Genomic DNA, 20,360 nt, shown 5'->3' on the forward strand with positions numbered 1-20,360 from the left:
CCCTGCGATTCAGGTTATTAGTGTCATCGGGCAGGTAATGTCCAGATCATCAGATCTCCTGTGGACACACCCGACAGAGATCCATAGCACGGAGTGCATAGGAAGGTATAGGAGGTATCAGGAAACTGTCGCATGTTAAACTCGAAGGAAAGCAACGGTTGGAGCAGGAAAGCGCGCGACAAAGAGGCCTGTTGCAGTTGTCGCCCAGGGATCCATGGAGGGTGCTTTGACGCCTGGTGTTATTGGCCCGCTGAAGAATCAACGACAACACGTCAAGAGCTTGTGTTTCATGGAAATTTTGGATCCAGTCGCATGGAATGGGATACCTCAGGTAGTACAAACAAGAAAAGAAAAGGTTTCAGCGAGACATCGGCGAAGACAGGAAGATTCTGCCAGCAAAAGATCCATCCGCCTGGGTGAGGTTATACCCATTCTTGCAGGGGTAGCTGTTGGCGCCATCTTTGTTTCTAGCTGTTTTCTCAAGCGCCGACCATGGCGACAATAATAATAATAGCTTGCATGCGCCAATCAAATCGCAAACAGGGATAGATCTTCCTCAGCCTCAGGTCAACGTGGCGATTTGCCTGTTGAGTAACATCTAGCACGACAAGCTCAAGAAGCCGATATCAGATAAAAGCTTCATTAGGAAAGAAACCAGGTGGTATTGCTAACTAGTTACTAATTAACTAGTTAACCCTGGGTTCAATTCTTCAAGAATTTAGTGGGTCGTCGTCGTCGTCTCAACAAGATTAGGGAACCCTCACGAGCTCGTCGAAGCAGTGAAATTACCGCCAATACCCTCAAATGGGAAGATGGTTCCAAAGATGCTCTTCGCATCTCCATAATAATGGATCCGGTAGGTCCCATCCTGAAGCGGGGCCGGGTCTCCTGTACTATAATAGTCATCTTCGATCTGCCACTGGATGACGACCTCGCTGTGTCCTAGAACAGTATTCGTCCTTTCCCAGCGGTAAATCAGGTTCCAGTCGGCATCGGTGCGAACAGTCTCCCACTTCCCAGAGAGAGTGTTTAGTCTTTCGACGGCGGCAAACGTATTTTCGAGGCGAAGGTTGTTGCGCGGATTGGCCCCGATGAAGGTGGCCTTGACGATGTCACCAGGCCGGTAGAGAGTCGTTGACGACGGTGAGGAGACAACCTGCCCAAATGTCCTTCCGATGGGGGCGGCATCATAGACAACATCGGATATGAAGCTCAAGGACACATTTGTATTGACTGGTGGACTTGGACCAGAGGGGATGGCAGGGAGACGAGCAACAGTCGATTGGTCGGCAAGATATGGCAGATATGTCAGACTCAGGTTCACATACGCTGCTAGCGTGTTTGGTCCGTAGAGCGTGGAAGCGCCTTCGTAGCGTTGCACGCTGTATTCTTCCTCTGTTGTCACATAATGGGCGTATGAGTTTGCTGGTGCCCCCAACACCACAAGAGGATCTGGGATAGAGAGGACTTTCATTGAAGCAGTGGCAAGAGCATGCTTCCATCGGCGGCCGGCCATCGTGGTGGCTTCGCTGGCAGAGACCACTATGAGCAGCTGGCCGACACGAAAGACCTGGATATCGACGATGTTCGGTGTCCATTGGTACGGCTTGGTGACGCTTCCCACATCCAAAAGAATGTCCTTTGGTAATTGACACGCCTGCTGCTCGACTGACGGTGCGTGCACAAAAGCCCTCGCTATACCCCAGAGCGGATTGGACTCGGCCGGCCCAGTTCCGTTCTGTGTGAAGTCAAAGGCGCCAGGCCCGTCACTGGTGCCGGCGGCAAAAGAAAATCCCAGGGCAGCCGAGCAGGTCCTTAGTGTGGCGCTGGAGTTGAACGGGGAGAAAAAGGTATAATTGGCCAGGTTCTGATAGACATGGAACGAGGCGACGTTGGAATCACCAAGAATCTGGTCAGAAGTCCGTTCCATCCGTTCATACAGGGTCTTCGCTGCGTCATACTGCAGTCGACCGACCTCAAAGGCACTCTTGGCTCCCTCATCGTTCTGCGCGAAGAAAGGGCCACGTCCGTGACAGGGCTCATTTCTGCCGCCGCACGTACTGTCCTCGTAGCGGCATTGTTCTCCAGAACCGTCCTCGCACCAGGCACCCAACACATTTGGAGAGGTGTCACCTACATTGGACTGAGAGAAGCCTGCCACAAAGCCGTCTGCAAATCTGGCATCCTTTCGGACACTTCTCTCCAAGAGCCACGCAGCAACCCCTTTGTTGTCTCCGGTGATCAAGGTGTTATTATTGTACAATGACGTCCCGTGAACTGGAAAGAAATTCAAGACGGCGACTGTCCGATTGTCTGACGCACGGTCGAATCTCAGCATGGTCAATGTCTTATCCACGTCGGTGGAATACCTCGCCCTCTCTTCTTTCGGGTTCTGAGCATATGCATACGGGCTCCGGTTGACATTGGCACCCTCCAGATCGATTGAGCCGAATGCTAGGCGGCCGAGTGTCAGACTTTCGTGAGCGCGTTTGATAGACAGAAGAGCGCCATCAACTATGGCTTGGTAGCTTTGTTTATTGAAGCCCAAGCTTGGAATCTGAGGCAGCAGATAGTTCATCCACGCCCCGGGCCCCGAATGCGAATGGGTTCCAGTTAACGCAAAATTATGTTCTCCGTAGCGGGTATATTCCCCTCCCCACGCAGCAAGACCTTGCAGGACTCCATGTCGTACGGCAGTGTCCCCGGATTGTGCATCGAGAACGATATAGACAAAGGTGTTGTCGGTATTCCCTGGATCCGCGATAATGAATGCTCGGGAATAGATTCTCTGGCGAAGACCGGTTCCCCGCTGGTCGATACTAGCATAACCATTCATCTCGATCTCCACCACCGGCCCAGTTATATCAGCCTTTCCTGCACCAAGTAAGAAGAGACCACCATCTTCTCTACCCGTTGACCTCGCTCCATCGAATCCAGCCGTCGGCGGTCGATACGAAGTGCTCACAGTCCCGAGCCACTGAATCAGCACAAAACCAGTGATTGCAATACTGGCTACAACAGCAGCCAGTCGCCTGAGACTAGTTGATCTACCGCAGTCTGAAGTTGTCGGAGTGGACTGATAATAAGGTAGACCCGCCTTCTCATCTCGTCTGCGAAGAGTCTCCACCTCACCTTGTGTTGAAGACATGGCCAGATGATGAAACGCTGGAGAACGTGGGTGTAAAGTGTCCATGCATAATATGTAGTCTTGGTTAGTAGGCAAGATCGACGTAATGCTGTGGCGGGGCGTGGAGGTGGGACAGAGAGAAAGAGAGTTGGAGAGAGGGAGAGATAGGGAGAGCGGAGGGCGGAGAGCGGAAGGGAAAGAGGACTCGAGCTTGAAGTTAACTTCTATTGGGGAATGTGTAGTATTGGATATGTAGTTATGTAGTTAGTAGTATGCTCCAAGTTACTAAAGTTACTACTGATAAAGGACTCTTATTGTCGTCTGGACACTTTTGATGGTTTAGAACCTCATATCCTATTCTATATTGATCTTTCAATCCAGCTTAACAGCCAAAAAACATAGTATAATAGATGATATAATTAGTTTTACTTGAATGTAATTGTTTTTCATATACAGAAGTTGACAGAGTATTGAATATTTATTGAATAAATACCTAAAATTTGGATATTAGAGTAGATTCTAGGGTTTATCACTGTCTAGTAAGCTGTATGGATGATTCCATCAACTACTTAATAGAAGATACTCAGAATCCTTAACCGGTCACTGTATAGGTTAGTGCTTTATTATCATTATATTCTTCTGCCAGCCTTCTTGCTCCGCTTGCAGCCCGAAACTGACAGATTCCAGTCCTGAATATTAGACTGTTATCAACAACAAAGGCATCTTCCAGAGTATAGAGCACAGGAAAAATGCCGATAATTATAAAAAGAGAGCTGGCGATGTTCCTGGATCGAAGGAATCCTGATTTGAGCCTCTAGTCATCACCACAGGGTTAACCTGGTGAGGGGTTCTTTCTTAAGCTGCCTGTTGACGAGGTACCATAAGAGGGGTTAATCCTGGATTGGAATGAAACAGGTACGACCTTGCCTATTATAGCCTAAAGAAAAGCAGGGACTGTCTCGATGAATTTCTGTCAATCAGCGTCATAACATCACAAAGATGGGAAATAGCATTAAGAACGCCTGAAGAGAGCTCCAGGAGCTGGAGTTTGGAGGCTTCGCTGTCTGAATGACAGCTGTTTTTCTCTTTTTTTTTGGGATCCTCCACTCCTCTACCAGGTAGGATGAATGGATTCCGGGCGTACATCTTGAGCTTGAGAGGGATGCAGGAGGAAAAAGACCTTCAGCGTGAGGGAAGACTTTAATATATATTTGTGCCTGAGGCATCGATACGTATTGCTTACTAATCATATATTGACAGAAACTCACCGCCAGCAACAGTCGCGCATGGCAATTTCCAACTTCGGCAACACGACGACTTCACCTCACATCCTCATTCCTTGATTTCCTTGATCTGACGTTCGATCTCGCAATATTGTTAAAAAATGCCTCTCATCAATGAGATTCACGATTCTCTCCCATGTAAGGACGTCCATATGTGAGAAGCTGATTACTCAAGGAACCACGCGCTGACCCTGGGTGCAGATGTCGATGTCGAGCCATCCGTGGCTGCGCGCAATGGAGCAGAGGCCCTCATTGCTGCTGAGCTCCCCGCAGACTACCTGTCCTCGCTTCATCCGTTGATCCCCGCATTGTCTGAACCTCGCTTTTCTCCGCTGATCCAGCAGGAGCTCGAGCGCAAGGCTGCTGGGGTACCATTGACTGGGGGAGTCGATTTGTCCCGTTACGAGGCCCCCGAACCTCCTGCGCGGAGTTCCGATGCGGGGGGGGATTCGACTCCAAACCTCGACGATTGGCGTCGAACCCTACAGCTGGCCTACATAGCCAGCAGCCACCTCTCTATCCGACACGAGAACCTCGCCCTTTTGGAGGAAAGCGGCAAAAATGCCTGGTTGATTGGCAACTCGCAATTGGAGGATATCCTCCGTAGCATTGAAAAGGACCTCGCGGACACAAAAGAGGCTGCGGAGAATGTCAACAAACAGAGGAAGATTGCCCAGGAAGCTAGCAAGGGAGAGCTTGCGGGGTTGGATGATACCTGGAAACGAGGAGTTGGAGCAATTTTGGATGTAGAGCTCGCCTCGGAGAATCTGCGTATGCAAATACTGGACAAGCGACGCCAACTTGCTCAGCAATCGACGCATTAGGCTGATTGTCGATTTCCCCCCATCTTTTTTTCTTGGTCGACCCACGCCTTTCCCGCTCTCATTCTGGCTGTCTGTGGGCTTGCTCGGCCTTTCCGGTTTTGTTTTCTGATTTGATGCAAGCAAATCCCGTGAGCTGCTTCGAAATCCTGAACTCCGTGTTGTCCGATCTCCGTCTCACCCGGTACCGTGCGAATCTCAGCCTCGGCGTCCTAAGGCCCCAAAAGCATCGACCATATTATTGGCCTCTGGATGAGCCGTGTCTCATAGAACGCAAATCAGATCATCTGCTCCACCAAGCTCCAGGCGCCGTTTTTCTGCCGCATACCACAGAAAGAGGTGTCGGCGATCTAGACTCCCAGGACTTGTGTGCATTGGACGGAAAAACAACCATGATAACCGGCGGTCTTGGATGAGGAGAAGCGCGCATTGCAGGGTTGGGAGTCCACATTCTCTTGGGGAGCTCTCAGTGGAGAAATCTATTCGAGACAAACAATTGTGTGGCGGGCGTTTCCCCGCATTTTACAACGACCTGCCATGTCAACCCCACAAAATGTTTTGTCTCTTGCCGCTTCATGATCCTGGCCCCGACTGCTAGTGCTACAGGGCTTGCCATCCAGCTGGTTCCTAGGCTGTTCAACATGGCTGTAGCTACTACATACAGCACCTAGCCCGGTGTCGACGCAACATCTTGCGCTTATGGTTCAGTTTGAAGTTTTATACCCACTGCCTTTGTAAGAGGGCGGTTTCTGTCTCCATAATGAATCGATTTTCTATCGCAGTATTGTCATCGAATTGGGTACTTAGCTTATTTCACCCCCCGCATCTTCTTACTCGTATTTCATGGACAGTTGGGATGTCTTGCTTTCTGTGGGAAGCTTTCCGGCGCCCAATGATAGATTGATACTAATCCGCGACCTCCATCATGATGCATCATTGCCACGACATTTCCCCCGCTTTGTCGTTGGCCAGAATCGATTCTCAAGAGTCAGATATCCCTGCTTTCTACGCCAAAAGGAGACTGCCTGTCACATGTTCTCCGCTTGGACAATATCAATCGTCTCGCTGGAGGTCTTCGCCGGCGCTTTAACACAGCCTAGTTTAGTTCTCTTCTCCCCTCATGCCCTCCGCAATCCGACACAATGGTTGTGCCAATAGGCCTTATGATTCTAGTTGCGGAGAATGCCAGTCCGTTATTTCCTGAGGGGTTGCTGATGCGGGATTGTATGGCTTCTTTCTTGGAGATAGAGATATCTCCGCACTAACCATCGGACAGTCCAGCACTACCATCTATATGCGGGGTTTACAGCAGTGAGTATATAGAAGCGGTTTACACTCTTGACCTAGAACCCCAGTGCCTCGATGTGTCTCCCTTACCGAGTTTGACCAAAGATCAGAAAGATACAGGATGACCATCCCCGAGGAGGTTGATATCATCATCTGCGGTGGTGGCAGTGCTGGCTGCGTTCCAGCCGGCCGTCTTGCCAACCTCGATCACAATCTTTCAGTCCTGTTGATCGAGGCAGGCGAAGACAACCTCAACAATCCCTGGTAGAAACCATCTCTCTATCAAATGTTTGAGATGGGTACTCTGATGAGTGCTAATGCGAAGCCAAAGGGTTTACCGTCCGGGAATCTATCCCCGGAACATGAAACTTGATTCGAAGACTGCATCCTTCTATTATTCTCGGCCCTCGGAATGGCTTGATGGACGCAGGGCAATTGTTCCGTGCGCCCATGTGCTTGGAGGAGGCAGCTCTATCAATTTCATGGTACACACGCGCTACCGCAATGTGGGAGATGGTATGTGTAAGGATAAGATTGCTGATCCATCCAACCTAGATGTACACCCGTGCGTCTGCCTCCGACTATGATGATTTCCAGGCAAAGGGCTGGACGACCAAGGAGCTCATCCCCCTGATGAAGAAACATGAAACGTACCAGAGAGCGTGCAACAACAGGGACATACACGGGTTCGAAGGTCCTATCAAGGTCTCGTTTGGAAATCATACGTATCCCATCATGCAGGACTTCCTGCGTGCTGCCGAATCCCAGGACATTCCTATTACAGATGACCTGCAGGATTTGAAAACAGGGTAAGCATATATTTGAGCGACTGCAAGGTGCTGCCGGAGAAAAGTACTGACAAGTTGCAATCAATAGACATGGTGCCGAACATTGGCTGAAATGGATCAACCGTGACACCGGTATCGTTTCCTCCCATCACGAAGTTTACTAAGTGAAGTGATATCTTTCCTCTGACACTCAACAGGCCGTCGCAGTGATGCCGCTCATGCCTACGTCCACAGCACTCGGAGCAAGTATACCAACCTCCACCTCAAATGCAACACCAAAGTGGACAAGGTCATCATCGAGAACGGCAGAGCAGTGGGCGTCGTCACCGTGCCAACAAAGCACCTTGGTGAAGGCGAGCCTCCGCGCAGGGTCTTCCGGGCTCGTAAGCAGATCATTGTCAGCGCTGGCACGCTAAGCTCTCCGCTCATCCTTCAACGCTCTGGGATCGGGGACCCCGAGAAGCTTCGCCGTGCAGGCATCAGGCCGATCGTCGACCTGCCCGGTGTGGGACTCAACTTCCAGGATCATTACCTGACTTTCTCCGTGTACAGAGCAAAGCCAGATGTGGAGTCCTTTGATGATTTTCTCCGTGGAGACCCGGAAGTCCAGAAGAAGGTGTTTGAGGAGTGGAATTTGAAGGGCACTGGACCTCTCGCCACAAACGGCATTGATGCCGGTGTGAAGATCCGGCCTACGCAGGAAGAACTGAACGAGATGCAAAAATGGCCCACGCCCGAATTCAACAGTGGGTGGGAGAGCTACTTCAAGAACAAGCCTGACAAGCCAGTCATGCATTACTCGGTTATCTCTGGGTAAGAACCTTTTTTTTCTACCTTGGTTTCTATCTATTCTTTCTATTCAATAGTATCTAACTCCATATCACAGCTGGTTTGGTGACCACATGCTCATGCCTCCTGGCAAATTCTTCACCATGTTTCACTTCTTGGTAAGCAGGCACTCACATTATATACACTTTTTAGAATATTTTTTTTGAAGCTCACGGTGTGCATGTAGGAGTACCCTTTCTCTCGAGGCTCAACACACGTTCGATCTGCCGACCCATACGATACTCCAGATTTTGACGCCGGGTTTATGAATGACAAGCGCGACATGGCGCCCATGGTCTGGGGATATATCAAGTCCCGAGAGACCGCTCGACGCATGAACGCGTATGCAGGCGAAGTGACGGGAATGCATCCGCATTTCTCGTACGATTCTCCTGCTCGTGCATTCGATTTGGATCTGGCAACCACAAAAGCATATGCCGGTCCGAATCATCTCAGCGCCGGTATTCAGCATGGTAAGGCTTACTTTGGCTTTCTATTTCCTTATAATGATCAATGCTTTATTGCTCACTAACTACGCCACAGGGTCGTGGTCCCAGCCTCTCGAGCCTGGGAAATCCCCAGCTGCCAATTTCCTTAACTCCAATCAGCAGGACACGCGCGAGTCCCTCAATTATAGCAAGGAAGATATCGAGCACATTGAGAAATGGGGTATGTCAACTCTCTCTCTTTCTCTCTCTCTCTCTCTCTCTGTGTGTGTGTGTGTATCTTCTTGGAATAGGACAATCCAGTACTAATTCACAACAAAGTTCAACGCCACGTCGAAACAACCTGGCACTCGCTAGGAACCTGCAGCATGGCACCACGTGAAGGCAACTCTATAGTCAAACACGGTGTCGTTGATGAGCGTCTCAATGTCCACGGTGTCAAGGGTCTGAAGGTTTGCGACTTGTCGATCTGTCCAGACAACGTGGGCTGCAATACCTTTAGTGTAAGAGACCCCCCCCCCCCCCTCTCCTCTTCTTCCAAATTTTATGTTACGAATAGACTGCTCACTAACTGCACACAGACTGCTCTACTCATCGGAGAGAAATGCGCCGTCCTCACTGCGGAGGATCTGGGATACTCGGGCGATGCTCTGGACATGAAGGTTCCGACCTACCATGCCCCCGGCGAAGTTGTGAACCTGGCCAGACTGTGAAGCTATCAAGTCTGACTTACTACTGTGTTTTCCGTCTTTCGGTTCTCTTGGCTCTATATGATGTTTCTTTTTCTTTCTTCGGTGATGGATGGTTCTACAGAATTGGCCATTAGCTTGCTATTCCAGCAGTACGACTATATGATGTGTCCCTTGATCAAGTCTTATTTTATCTGATTATCAGACCAAATCCAAATTGCTTATCATTTTGATCAATCTTTAAGACTAAAATATGCGGTTCTACAGCGGCAAAGACAATAGGCGTCTGCCTTATAAGTCTACGGTCTACGTCTACGTCTACGGCTACGAAAAGGAATTTTCTCTACGAGGGATCATTTGATTTGAAGGTAAAAAATAAATTTCATTGCGGTTTTCTGTTCTAAAGATGTAAGCTAGGAAAAAAGCAAGCTGCTTCATAGGCAGCTTTTTATTTTGAGAGGGAGAGCTTGGTTGATAGAAGGCTTCATTCGAGACATCACCGAGGATAGTCCCTTATGAATGAACCTTTTAGCTCATCCCTCTCTCTATTTGTTTTTGTAGGGTTTGTAGTTTTAACTTTTTTTGGTGGTTTTATATGGTTTTATATGTTTTCTGTGGTTCTTGACAGGAACTTCTTTGTTAGTGGAAGTTGTACCTTTCAAGATCACACAGGAGGAACTACAAAAGGGAAAAGAAAATGGAGGTCAGACAGCCTCCACTACAGACTACAGACATACGAAGGTGTGTCTACTTACTGCAGGAAGTTTTCAACGGCACAGCTGGAGTTTTGATTCAAGTTTAGGGGAGCCTTTACAAGTGGATAACCAAATGTGAAGCCCATGGTGGTAAACAGGAGATCCAGTTGCCGGAACCGCTGGTCTGCGGCCTCATAGATCTCGTCCGCATTCATAAACCATCCTTTGACCTCGATTGCCAGTTCTGGAAGATGACATCCCGGCCAATCCGGGTCGATGATGTACGCCTCACGACGTTGTAAGCCACCTTCGTATAGCCACCACGCGTGCTCGGCAGAGTCGCGAGGGCGTAAAGTGATCACCACGACCAACCAAGTACGGAACTGGATTCCGTGGTCTTCGTTACCGATAGCGGCGGGAGACAGGTAAAGGCTGTCTGGCGTCTCGGCGAAGTCGAAAGGGATCGTGACCAGATTAGAAGAAATGGGCGTGCTGGGGAAGACAACGGGGGTTGTTTCAAACATGTCCGCAAATGCGGGCAGGTTCTGCAGGTCCCGGTTGAAATTCTCCGTCATGACGGCATAGTGGTCCATCACGGCCGTAAGTGCGGTTGCCGACTGCTCCTCGAAAGGCTCAGCGGCTGCCCGGCGGGCGTGGATGTCGGCGAAGATGCCGGAAATCATGGCTCGTTCATTCTCGTCGAGAGACGAGACTTCAGAGCCGCTATCTCCGGAATCGGTTCTAGACTCGTAAATATGTTCGAAGATTTCCCGTGGAACAACATTGGAGGTCAGCTGGAGAGCCTCCAGATATTCTTCGTTTGTAATCGGGTCTTGTTCTGCCTCGAAGGGGTTTTCACCCTCGCGGAATATTCTTACCATGTCTGGAACGTCAGCAAACCAGTTTTTGTGGGTTATAGAGTCTGTGTGCATACTTACAAGAGTGATCTTAGTTGATTTTTCGAGTAACTGATGTACGACAGATAAGAAGGTGTTAGTGGAAGATGTGTTTACAGGCTTAGTCTCAAAATGAGAAGGAGATTTGGAGTAGAAAGAGTTGGTAAGGAAGGAAAGATTGAATTCAGCTCTGTCGACCAGAAGAAGTCTTTATATACCTTCATCTGAGACACCCTCATGCTGTTCATACGGCATTTTCCAGATGTGCCGAACAAAGGATTCTCTCCAAACAAAGAAATTGTCCAATGACAGCCTAGACTTGGAAATTGAGAACAAAGAAATGCCTCCTGGCTGCCTGTTCTCTGAAACCAAGAACAATGAATTGTGTTTCAGTAGCCTAGACATTGAAGTCGAAACAAAGAACTTACCTTCCCTATCTTTGTCTATGCCAGGCACTTGTGAGGATCAAACATGGGTATCCCTGCTTGGGTGTCTGATGAAGAGCTTGAAACAAAGGAATCACAGCCCTCATCCTTGTCTAGCAGGCAGATATGTGGAGAGAACAAAGAGATCCATTGGATCTCCCCGCACTTTTCAAAGCAGCTTTGTCAAGGATCCCCCGATATCGAAGCACGTTATCGAGCCATTGAGGTTATCTCTCGAGCCTAGGTGGGCCACTACTCATACGGTAATTGCCGATTGGAGATCAATGCTATGGCTGCAGTTGGCATATGGCATAAGAAGCAGGTGGCTGATTGAGGCATCGATTCTTCCTGTCAGTCCGTTAGCTTTTCATCTTCTGATCCTTAGATATTTTCCAATAGACCTTCGTTTGCTAAAATCTAAGTCCTCGAGGCCATATAAATCATAAATTCAGAGCGGTTTTCGAATGCAGGATGTCTGAAAGAGCTGTTGTTGTCCAAGTGGCTGCAATCGCACGTTGAGTCTCGTGTTTGCCTGAGGCCACAAAATTATAGCACGAGACCATATCCAGATGTCTTGCTTGGACCTCGTCATCTCAACGTCCAGCTCTTGATTTACTTGCTCCATCCTGTAAGATAGCCAGTTCATGGTTTATTTCTGCCCATAAGCTAATAAGCTACTGATCAACAAGGTTCAACAAATGGCGCTTCTCCCCTTCCGGTTTGTGTAACAATGCTAATCTTCGCATTTATAAGATAGGACGCCTTACAATGTCGCCCATTTTAGTTCCAGATCCCCCCATCCTGTCAAGCTTTCACCACATCTTTGATGGCACCATTGGGTGTGCATAGGTGACAGATAAGACTGTCATTTGTTATTGGCAGGGCAGATGAGGGGTCTTCGACTTTGCTCTCTGGAGAGACACCATCAATATACGAGAATCACGCAATATCCGTCATCCTTACAACATATCAGCTCTCCAGCTTTGGGATTTCCAGATCTTGAATCAAATTCTGAACTAATTACTTCTCCATCACATGCTGTGCTCAGAATTCCCCATGGAGACCTCCTTGGATAAGACCAAATCGGGTGGTGTCCCGGAGAGCAACTCTCGTCTCCGGGCTATAGGAGATAGGGTTCTTACAGAGAAAGATACAGATGTGACACTTGCTTTTCTCAAGCTCTATGAGCACGACGCAGAGCCATTGTCTCCCGAGGAAGAGGGCCGAGTGGTCAGGAAGGTGCACCTATGGATTCTGACCCTTGTGCTACTCATCAACTTGATGCTGTTTGTATGGTGCTTACTACGTTGCCTCTAGATAGCTATCAAAAGGGATAGGATACACTGACCAAAATGCAATGCAGATCGACAAAGCCACATTGTCCTATGCCTCCATCCTGGACTTGTTCGAGGACACCCATATCGGGAATACTGACTATGACAACCTCAACACCATTTTCTATGTGGGTACGTGAGAGCTTTTTTTGTGTATGTATTTCCAGAGCCATCCCTAATGCGAGCCCTGACTAGGTTACATCGTCGCCCAGCTCCCCGGCCACTGGCTCATCCAACATCTGCCGCTGAGGCAGTTCATGGCTGGATCCATCTTCCTCTGGGCCGTTATTGTCCTGCTGCATTGTACGGCGGTCAACTACGGCGGCCTGATCGCGCTGCGCTTCTTCCTCGGCGCGGTCGAAGCGCCCCTTGTGCCCGCCATGGAGATCACGCTGGGCATGTTTCTAAAACCGCAGGAACAAAGCACGGCGCAGCCTCTCTTTTGGATCTCCTGCATGGGCTCGCCCATCCCCGCGGGCTTCATCGCCTACGGCCTTCTCCGAAGCAACAGTTCCGTCCCTCCCTGGAAACTCTTCATGGTCGTCACGGGGGGTATCACGCTCTTCCTCGCCGCCTACACCTGGTTCTACTACCCGAGCAATCCGACCGAGGCCCGGTTCCTGACCACCCGTGAAAAGGTGTACGCCGTGCAGCGCATCCACGCCGCAACACACAGCTCCATCGAGCAGAAGCACTTCAAACCGCACCAGTTCCGCGAGGCCCTCCGCGACCCGGTCTCCTGGCTCTTCTTCCTCGCCGCCTTCACCCTCATGCTCTCCAACAATCTCGCCTACCAGCAAAACCTACTCTTCGTCAGTCTGGGCGTCTCCGACCTCGGCTCCACCCTCGTCGCGGCTGCGAGCGGCGGCTTCTCCGTCGCCAGCTGCATCGTCGCCGCCGTCCTCCTGCGCTTATTCCCCGGCCAAGCCGCCTTCTGGGGCTTATTCTGGTGCCTCCCCGCCATCGCCGGGGGGATCGGGATGGTCGCGCTCCCCTGGGACAGCAAACTCGCCCTGCTAGCCTGTTTGATTCTCGCAGGCGGGACCTTCGGAGTCACCTACATCATTACCCTGGGGTGGACCACGTCCAGCGCAGCAGGGCATACGAAAAAGATGACGCGCAACGCCCTGTTCATGGTCGCGTATGGGATCGCCAATATCATCTCGCCGCAGATATGGGTCGTCGCTGACGCGCCCCGCTACTACCCTGCGTGGATTGCCCAGATCGTGATCAGCTGGGTTGGCTGTCCGCTCTGTCTATTTGGGATCCGAGCCATTCTGCTCCGGCGCAATGCGCTCCGTCGGGCCTGGCTCGCAGAACAGGGGTCTAGCGGTAATTCCGGACGAGCGTATCTTGAGAAGCGTGATGCGATGGGCAACCCCGTCACGGAGGAGGTGGAGATCTCCTTGCTCGATTTGACGGATGGGGAGAATATGTTTTTCATTTATCCGTTGTGAATGGCTCATGGGTATAGTATAGCTTTCTACCCAAATCATATGTTTCAGTCCACGAGATACTTGTTCGTTTCTTTAATCCGAGCCAGCCTCGGATATCAAGTATTGATAACTAGTGTACACACTGATGCACATGAAACCCATATATCTCAGTAAAAATAGGAACCAAGAAAAAAAGAAGAAAAAGCAAAAGAATCCATATTCGGATCCGTCCATACACGCCATCAGTAATGTTAGATTAAAACGTTAGATCCTTTCCGTTCGCCGGGTTGTAAACATGGTGGTATAAACTCAAAAAAAGACATGATAGAGAAAGTGGCACCAGCACCAGGATGTAAAAAAAAAGAGAGAAGAATATACAGAGGGAGGGCTATCCTGGCAAATGAGATGGCTGATGTAGGTAGTTCGGTGGTGGCATCGTTACTGTCGAAGCATATCACATGATTTGAGTGATTGAAACGAATAGATGGGGCGTGGGGAAACTCCTGGAATGCAATCTTAGAAAAATTGCCTGATGTCAATGGGCTCGGCATTGCCGGGTCGCTCTCGTTCGATGTGATACGACCAGTCTCGACCATTCTTGTGGCCGTGGTTCCAGGACCCAGTGCAGATGTCCTTCTCCCAGGGTGGTGTAGATGACGAGGGCAGGCTCCACGGCGTTGTAGGTGTGATGGGTGTGTTGGGGCTCGTGGCCAGTGCTGAGCGACTGCCGATACTCCCCCATCCGAAGCGGGACGTGGTGGGCGTCGACGCTGGCGATAGCGGTTCTTCCAGAGGGAGGAGCATGGTGCTGGCGCGGTTCCCGAAGCAGGTCGTCCCAACACCAGAGGCATAGGTCAGAGACTGGTTGGAGGTCAGCAGGTGTTTCCACCCGACCAATCCACCGTCCGCGTCCGCCCCTGGAATATCCGGACGAAGGATGAACTTGGGGATCGGCGCGTTCTTCGTTAAGGAGCGTGTGCCTACTCGTCCCATATAAGCCGGCATCCGGAATTCGTACACGGTGACCGGTCCGTCGCGCTCCTCCTCCGAAGCGAGATCGACTTTGTGCTTATCTCGCGGTTTCCACACGCCGAATTCCTCCATATCCATATCGGCTGACTCGTCGTCTGAAGACACGTCCTCTGCATTTTCTGGGACGTAGCCGTCGGAATGGTCGGTGACGATGACTTTCATTCCCGTCTCAGTATCCTTGGCGGCCATATCAATGAATGTCTGTGCGCGGATGCGTGCCGAGGTGAGATTGTTCCCAGCAGGGAGCGCCATTGGCCGGGTACTGACGGACCCGTGCGAGCTTCGCGGCAGGCTGTACCGGTCCGGCTGCAGGAGTGCGCGCCCTCTGGTGATGGGTCGACAGACCGACTGGATGACTCCAGCGGGCTCGATGTCCGACGGTGCACGAACGGCTTCTAGTTGCGGGAAACCAGCGGCCAGGATGCTCTGCGCAAGGTGTGAGTTGGGTGTCTCAATGTGCCTAGGGGGCTTCTGAAAGGGAGCAGTCTCAAGCGTGCTGAGAGCGGTGGCGGCATTGGGGCTGACAACATCCCAGTGCAGGTATTTGAGGGTCGAGGAAGCTAGTAGCGGCTGAAGAATCATGCTTCCCAGGGGCAATGTAGGGCACTTTCCTGCTTGGACAATCTTGAAGCGTTCCAGCTGCCTTAGGGAGGCCAGAATCTTCGAAACCACCAACAAGGATTCGATATCCTGCTCGATAATCGTCAAGGATTTAAGAGATTGAGCTTCCGGGCGGGAGGTGTACTGCGTCAAGCCAGCATCAGTGACGCCCGGCAGGCTTTCCAATCGCAAGGATTCGAGAGCCGGTAGACACAGGAGCGTGCTGTCTCCGAAGGCGTCCGCGTCGAAGGACGAAATGCAAAGATGGCGCAACGACGGTAGGATGCTGAACATGCGAAGGAATATACTGGGCTCCATGGCACTGTGCTCATCAAGAGCATACAGCATCAGGGACTCGAGGTTGGTCCAGGAAGCGTGGTAGTTGAGGAATTCAAACATCTCCAGGGGTCCCAAGCTTCCCGGGCAGGATGAGCTGCGAGGAGAGCCTTCAAGGGCTTCTGGCGCTTCCCCCAGGATCCAGGTATGCTCCTTCAGTTTCTTGCGAGTCGACAGGGCGTGGGTCAGACGGTCGAATTCGTGGTTGAAGGGGATGGTCAAGCCCAGCAGCCGTTCCAGGTTGGGGCAGACCATTACCACCGAGGCAACCAGGTCTCGATACTCCTGCCATACAGTGCTTTGTTTCCCGGTTGCCAGAACCATATCCATCTGCGGCACGCGGAGTTCCAGGACAAGATTGGCCAGCAATTTCCTCTCCCGGAGAGTCCTGCGAAGGAGCTTCAGGCGACTGCCTCTCTTCATGCGGTATTTTTTCAACTGGGCTGGGGAATCGTTCCCCATGATGTGGATTCGATTGTACCTAGAAATCAAATAAATCATGGTCAGCCAACCACCGCCCCTACCACCATCAACATCACCACAGCTGGTTGTCCGTGGCCCAAAGCACTGTCCAGCTTTTTGTCTCACTCACAGTTTTCCCCTGGCTGCTTTCTCCCAAGCCCTGCAGGTGAGTGACAGGGCGTGTAAGTCACGTTGAAAACATGTCGTGCAACCTGCCTGGTGAGGCCCTGTATGCAGGTACTGTAAACGATCGAGGATTCCATCATAGACCTCCTGAGGCAAGCGTTTGAAGATGGAATCGGTGAGTTTCGGTAACGAAGAGGACGAACCGAACGCACTAAAGGAGGCGCTCGGCGACGTGGGCGAGAAGATGGTGGGAGACGTGGAGACGCTGTAATTGCTTTTGAAGGAGGAGACGGAGGGGCTGCGAGTGGAAATGGGTTGCACCGTCACTGCATAGTCCGAGTCCTTGTAGTTGCTGACCACATGGCTCTGGTGAGCGACAGGCGAGTAGGGCACAGTAGGGCATTCTGGTCTACTGGCGACAATACTCATGTTGATAGCATTGGGCGTCCAGCGGCTCGATATGACCAGTATTGAGTGGAAGGATGGTTTGTTGAGAAGAAGGTAGAGACAAGACACTTGGATACTGGACACTGACAGTCGATCATCCAAAACAGAGTGGGGAAGGAGGAGAGCGGGAGTGGTTTCAGTTCGTCGTGACAAGAGACACCGATTCTCTGAAACTAAAGTAGTTGGCTTCGTTTAGAGAGGGGGGGAGGGGATTGTGTGAGTGGGTGAGTGGGTTATGAGAGAGAGAGAGAGAGAGAGAGAGAGAGAGAGAGGGAGAAGAGAGAAAAATTCCACGATACTCCGTAGACGTAAGAGAAAAAGTACTTGTATGAAACGATTAATATTGGCTGGTTTTACTCGCTCTTTTTGACCCAAGCTCTGTCTCTCTTTGCCTCTAGCTCTCTCCTCTCTCCAGCTTTGGTATTTCTCGCATGCCGCTGCCACGCCACTTTGTTTAAGGGCAAGCAAGGAACATCCAGGGGATGAATGGGAGTCGGCACTGGACAGCCGATCGCCCCCACAGCACCCAGTAAGCTCGTGCTAGAAGGATGACGAAGTGTTAGGTGTGGAGGAGAGCGGAGAACTCGTGCTGCGTGTGTGCAGCGGCTCTCTCTTGACATCCAGGGGGAGGGGCGTTTCCCTAGCCATTAAAGGAGACCGAATCCAGCAAGGATTCTGCGATCGAGTCAGCCTTTGTTCCTGACCCTGGAAGACACACCAACACCAGTTTGTACAGAACAATAATATCTCCATATTTTTTTTCTTCATTCGCAGTAATAACTCCATAGCTTATGCATAACAATAATGAATCAATTGAGCTGGTGCCATACGAAGTAGTACGTACCTCTTTTCCAGCCGGGGCGGCCCCCTGAAGGCCCTCAGCAACCTCTTTCTCTGCGTGTGTTAGACAACCATCACCCTAGCGACGCTCGAGTCAAAAGTCTTGGCTTCCCGAGTCCCTGACAGCCAGGTGGAATCCATTTTTCCGCCCGACCAGCGAGAACCGATGCGGTTGAAGCGACAGACAAGGGCGTAGTACGGAGCAGCACCACGGAGCGAACGCGAGCCCACGAAGCCATTATTTGACACGAACCGTTCCTGGTGCGGCCCAAACAGCGCGTCAAGCGCCCGTCGTGGTGGCTAGTCCGTTTTGGGAGGCTAGCGCAGTCACGGGTGGAGATCGGAAAACGGACTAGCGCCAGGGACATTCCTTAAGCCGGAATAGGTTAGTGCCACTACCGAGTACTGACTAACCGCCTTGGTATCTAACTAGTGCCCTTGCAACCTCAGGGTCCTTAAGCCAGCCCCTTTTTTGATCTCTGTTATCTCATCTCGAATGACTGATTCAGTGTTCACAGGGGGAGGAGACTACCTATTCGTAGTCTATGACCGCAGTCTTGAGAATCGATGAGAACGATTTACTCCGTGCTGAATCCTGATAGGAAACAGTTGATAGTCAACAGCCTAACAGCAACTACCAAACTCTCTCGACGACGATCCGCAAGCCAATCACTCGCAAATACGAGGTGGACATTTGGGAGGCTTGCCTATCGAACATGACGGAGTATTTCCCATGCATCACATTGTTCACTGCCGAGTAAACTATCATGAAAGTTTGACTGCTGACATGGACTCGATCCCTTAAAATAGATTCCTACCCATCCATATGATCCCACTCGACTAGCTGGTACTCCCGTACTCCATATAATACGGGAGACTCTGGATGATCTGAGACAGCCGAAGGAGTCCACTATTTTTCAAATCAGATCTATCGGTTATCAGTACGGAGTACGGACTAGCTACGGAGTACGTCCCAAATGGAGTATATAGAGTACTTCCAAGGTTGACATTCTCTAATTAAACTTCAACCATATCGCTCACGGGTACGGAGTACGGAGTATGGACTCACAGACTGGTGACTCTAATTCTAGGCGCTTTAATATTCAACTCATAAACTGCCTGTCATCGCCCGTCAATCTACATGCCCCAATACTAGTTATAGATGACTATACCTAGTATAACTATCTATAAGGATGAATTATACGGAGTACAGTATGCTCAGGAGATCTCCTGATAAATCTTTAAGCAATGCCTCCACTGTCCTGTCCAACTAATTACAAGTGGTGCTCCATAACTACCTAGGTAACTTACTATTGACTTTTTAGTTACTTTGCTCGCTATCACACTTTTGTCCTTAGTGCGCAGACTACTGCGTAGCTTGTGTCGATCATTATTGAATTGACAGTACTACTATGTAGCATAATGAGGAGGCTTTCTGACTTAATACTCTATGGAGTAACCCCTACCGGAAGACTTGGGCCATACCAGAAGAAAAAGTAGTACATACTATAAATCCAGGACTTGATTGGAATTAGGCAATATCTATCTATCTATATATACCCAGTACCTGAAAGCCACTGACCTGTATGATGCCCATACACTAGTGAATGGTCATGTAGTAGTATTGCTTCTGCATATTGGAGATCATCCCAACCTTAGATTGCGACTGGCATGACGGGGTACAAAGTACCGTACAGAGTACTCTCTGTTTAAAATACCAATGATCACTACAGACTAAGCACCAGAATAGGTTGACATATTTATTGATTTCATTTCCTAGACTAAGTCGGTACTACTCCATAGAGTCTCCCACGTCAAGCCCAGAAGACGAACCTGAAATACATCATGTTCATGTCTCATAGCTAGTCGATCCAGGTCCAGCTTCGCCTAACCCTCAAGCCTGGCTCGAGCTTAGCTCAAGGCAGGAAAAACGAAAAAGGAGACCCGGTATCGTAGAAAGAAACCGCCATTTTTCCCTAAATTCCATCATGCAGTGTGTGGGGAAGAGGGGGGTAAGGGAAAAAGAAAAACGATCAACCGTGACGTTTCGCCTTTGTCGCCGGAAATACGACGGCACACCGACTCCAGTCCGAGCAAATGCAGAGGGGATGAGGGAAAGGGGCAAGATAAGAAAGAGCAAGAACAATAGGGTATGATGGTGAAAAATAATGTAGAACATGCCAAAGGCTAATCTACAATGCTGGAAAGGATTCAATATAACAGAAGAGAGAAGACATTGCGAAAAAAGGGGGGGAGATGGGGGGGACAATAGATCAATCACATCAAAGACTGCAGGACAGGATCAATGATAATAAAGTAGCTTAGAGGCAAATAAAAAGAGCCATCCAACCTAAAACCTGCAGAAGCTCTATTCCAGTGACTGTAGCATGAAAATAGATACCCCTGTCTAGCAGAGCTTGTGATGGAGCAATGTGACCCCTCTAACCATTGAAACCGAGTAG

The 20,360-nt window shown here is 50.2% G+C and overlaps 8 protein-coding genes across 8 annotated transcripts; 4 read left to right on the forward strand and 4 right to left on the reverse strand.

Annotated features, from left to right (window-relative positions):
* Nucleotides 1-760: 760 nt before the first annotated feature.
* Nucleotides 761-3,148, reverse strand: ASPZODRAFT_63516 (hypothetical protein; the record flags this gene model as incomplete). The annotated part of the gene is made up of 1 exon (XM_022729161.1): nucleotides 761-3,148. The coding sequence occupies one exon, from the start codon at nucleotides 3,146-3,148 to the stop codon at nucleotides 761-763; it is 2,388 nt and encodes a 795-aa protein (XP_022582049.1).
* Nucleotides 3,149-4,511: 1,363 nt separating this feature from the next.
* ASPZODRAFT_64088 (hypothetical protein) lies at nucleotides 4,512-5,234 on the forward strand (the record flags this gene model as incomplete). Its single annotated transcript, XM_022729207.1, has 2 exons — nucleotides 4,512-4,548; nucleotides 4,612-5,234. The coding sequence occupies 2 exons, from the start codon at nucleotides 4,512-4,514 to the stop codon at nucleotides 5,232-5,234; spliced, it is 660 nt and encodes a 219-aa protein (XP_022582050.1).
* A 1,405-nt stretch (nucleotides 5,235-6,639) lies between these two features.
* ASPZODRAFT_14993 (hypothetical protein) lies at nucleotides 6,640-9,293 on the forward strand (the record flags this gene model as incomplete). Its single annotated transcript, XM_022725548.1, has 10 exons — nucleotides 6,640-6,782; nucleotides 6,850-7,024; nucleotides 7,074-7,327; nucleotides 7,395-7,438; nucleotides 7,504-8,119; nucleotides 8,193-8,253; nucleotides 8,322-8,607; nucleotides 8,678-8,803; nucleotides 8,902-9,083; nucleotides 9,162-9,293. 10 exons carry the CDS (start codon nucleotides 6,640-6,642, stop codon nucleotides 9,291-9,293), a joined length of 2,019 nt encoding a protein of 672 aa, XP_022582051.1.
* A 727-nt stretch (nucleotides 9,294-10,020) lies between these two features.
* ASPZODRAFT_165685 (hypothetical protein) lies at nucleotides 10,021-10,981 on the reverse strand (the record flags this gene model as incomplete). Its single annotated transcript, XM_022726724.1, has 2 exons — nucleotides 10,903-10,981; nucleotides 10,021-10,847 (listed from the first exon to the last, which is right to left on the reverse strand). The coding sequence occupies exon 2, from the start codon at nucleotides 10,843-10,845 to the stop codon at nucleotides 10,021-10,023; it is 825 nt and encodes a 274-aa protein (XP_022582052.1). The 5' UTR covers nucleotides 10,846-10,847; nucleotides 10,903-10,981.
* A 272-nt stretch (nucleotides 10,982-11,253) lies between these two features.
* ASPZODRAFT_131066 (hypothetical protein) lies at nucleotides 11,254-11,635 on the forward strand. The gene has a single exon (XM_022722657.1). It carries the CDS (start codon nucleotides 11,332-11,334, stop codon nucleotides 11,527-11,529), a length of 198 nt encoding a protein of 65 aa, XP_022582053.1. The 5' UTR covers nucleotides 11,254-11,331; the 3' UTR covers nucleotides 11,530-11,635.
* A 706-nt stretch (nucleotides 11,636-12,341) lies between these two features.
* On the forward strand, nucleotides 12,342-14,076 carry ASPZODRAFT_141133 (hypothetical protein; the record flags this gene model as incomplete). The annotated part of the gene is made up of 3 exons (XM_022724721.1): nucleotides 12,342-12,575; nucleotides 12,607-12,751; nucleotides 12,815-14,076. 3 exons carry the CDS (start codon nucleotides 12,342-12,344, stop codon nucleotides 14,074-14,076), a joined length of 1,641 nt encoding a protein of 546 aa, XP_022582054.1.
* A 247-nt stretch (nucleotides 14,077-14,323) lies between these two features.
* Nucleotides 14,324-17,276, reverse strand: ASPZODRAFT_1713093 (hypothetical protein). The gene is made up of 2 exons (XM_022726959.1): nucleotides 16,616-17,276; nucleotides 14,324-16,504 (listed from the first exon to the last, which is right to left on the reverse strand). Exons 1-2 carry the CDS (start codon nucleotides 17,038-17,040, stop codon nucleotides 14,572-14,574), a joined length of 2,358 nt encoding a protein of 785 aa, XP_022582055.1. The 5' UTR covers nucleotides 17,041-17,276; the 3' UTR covers nucleotides 14,324-14,571.
* Nucleotide 17,277: 1 nt separating this feature from the next.
* ASPZODRAFT_1712825 (hypothetical protein) lies at nucleotides 17,278-17,848 on the reverse strand. The gene is made up of 2 exons (XM_022726958.1): nucleotides 17,781-17,848; nucleotides 17,278-17,733 (listed from the first exon to the last, which is right to left on the reverse strand). Exon 2 carries the CDS (start codon nucleotides 17,676-17,678, stop codon nucleotides 17,412-17,414), a length of 267 nt encoding a protein of 88 aa, XP_022582056.1. The 5' UTR covers nucleotides 17,679-17,733; nucleotides 17,781-17,848; the 3' UTR covers nucleotides 17,278-17,411.
* Between the last annotated feature and the right edge of the window lie 2,512 nt (nucleotides 17,849-20,360).

Source organism: Penicilliopsis zonata (assembly GCF_001890105.1).
Source record: "Penicilliopsis zonata CBS 506.65 unplaced genomic scaffold ASPZOscaffold_5, whole genome shotgun sequence".
Taxonomy (NCBI): domain Eukaryota; kingdom Fungi; phylum Ascomycota; class Eurotiomycetes; order Eurotiales; family Aspergillaceae; genus Penicilliopsis; species Penicilliopsis zonata.

Coding starts and splice junctions, on each gene's coding strand:
- ASPZODRAFT_1712825 (XM_022726958.1), bottom strand. CDS start 17,678: ATGTCAAGAGAGAGCCGCTGCACACACGCAGCACGAGTTCTCCGCTCT.
- ASPZODRAFT_1713093 (XM_022726959.1), bottom strand. CDS start 17,040: ATGAGTATTGTCGCCAGTAGACCAGAATGCCCTACTGTGCCCTACTCG. Junction 16,505..16,615: donor AAAGCAGCCAGGGGAAAACT/GTGAGTGAGACA, acceptor TTTGATTTCTAG/GTACAATCGAATCCACATCA.
- ASPZODRAFT_131066 (XM_022722657.1), top strand. CDS start 11,332: ATGGGTATCCCTGCTTGGGTGTCTGATGAAGAGCTTGAAACAAAGGAA.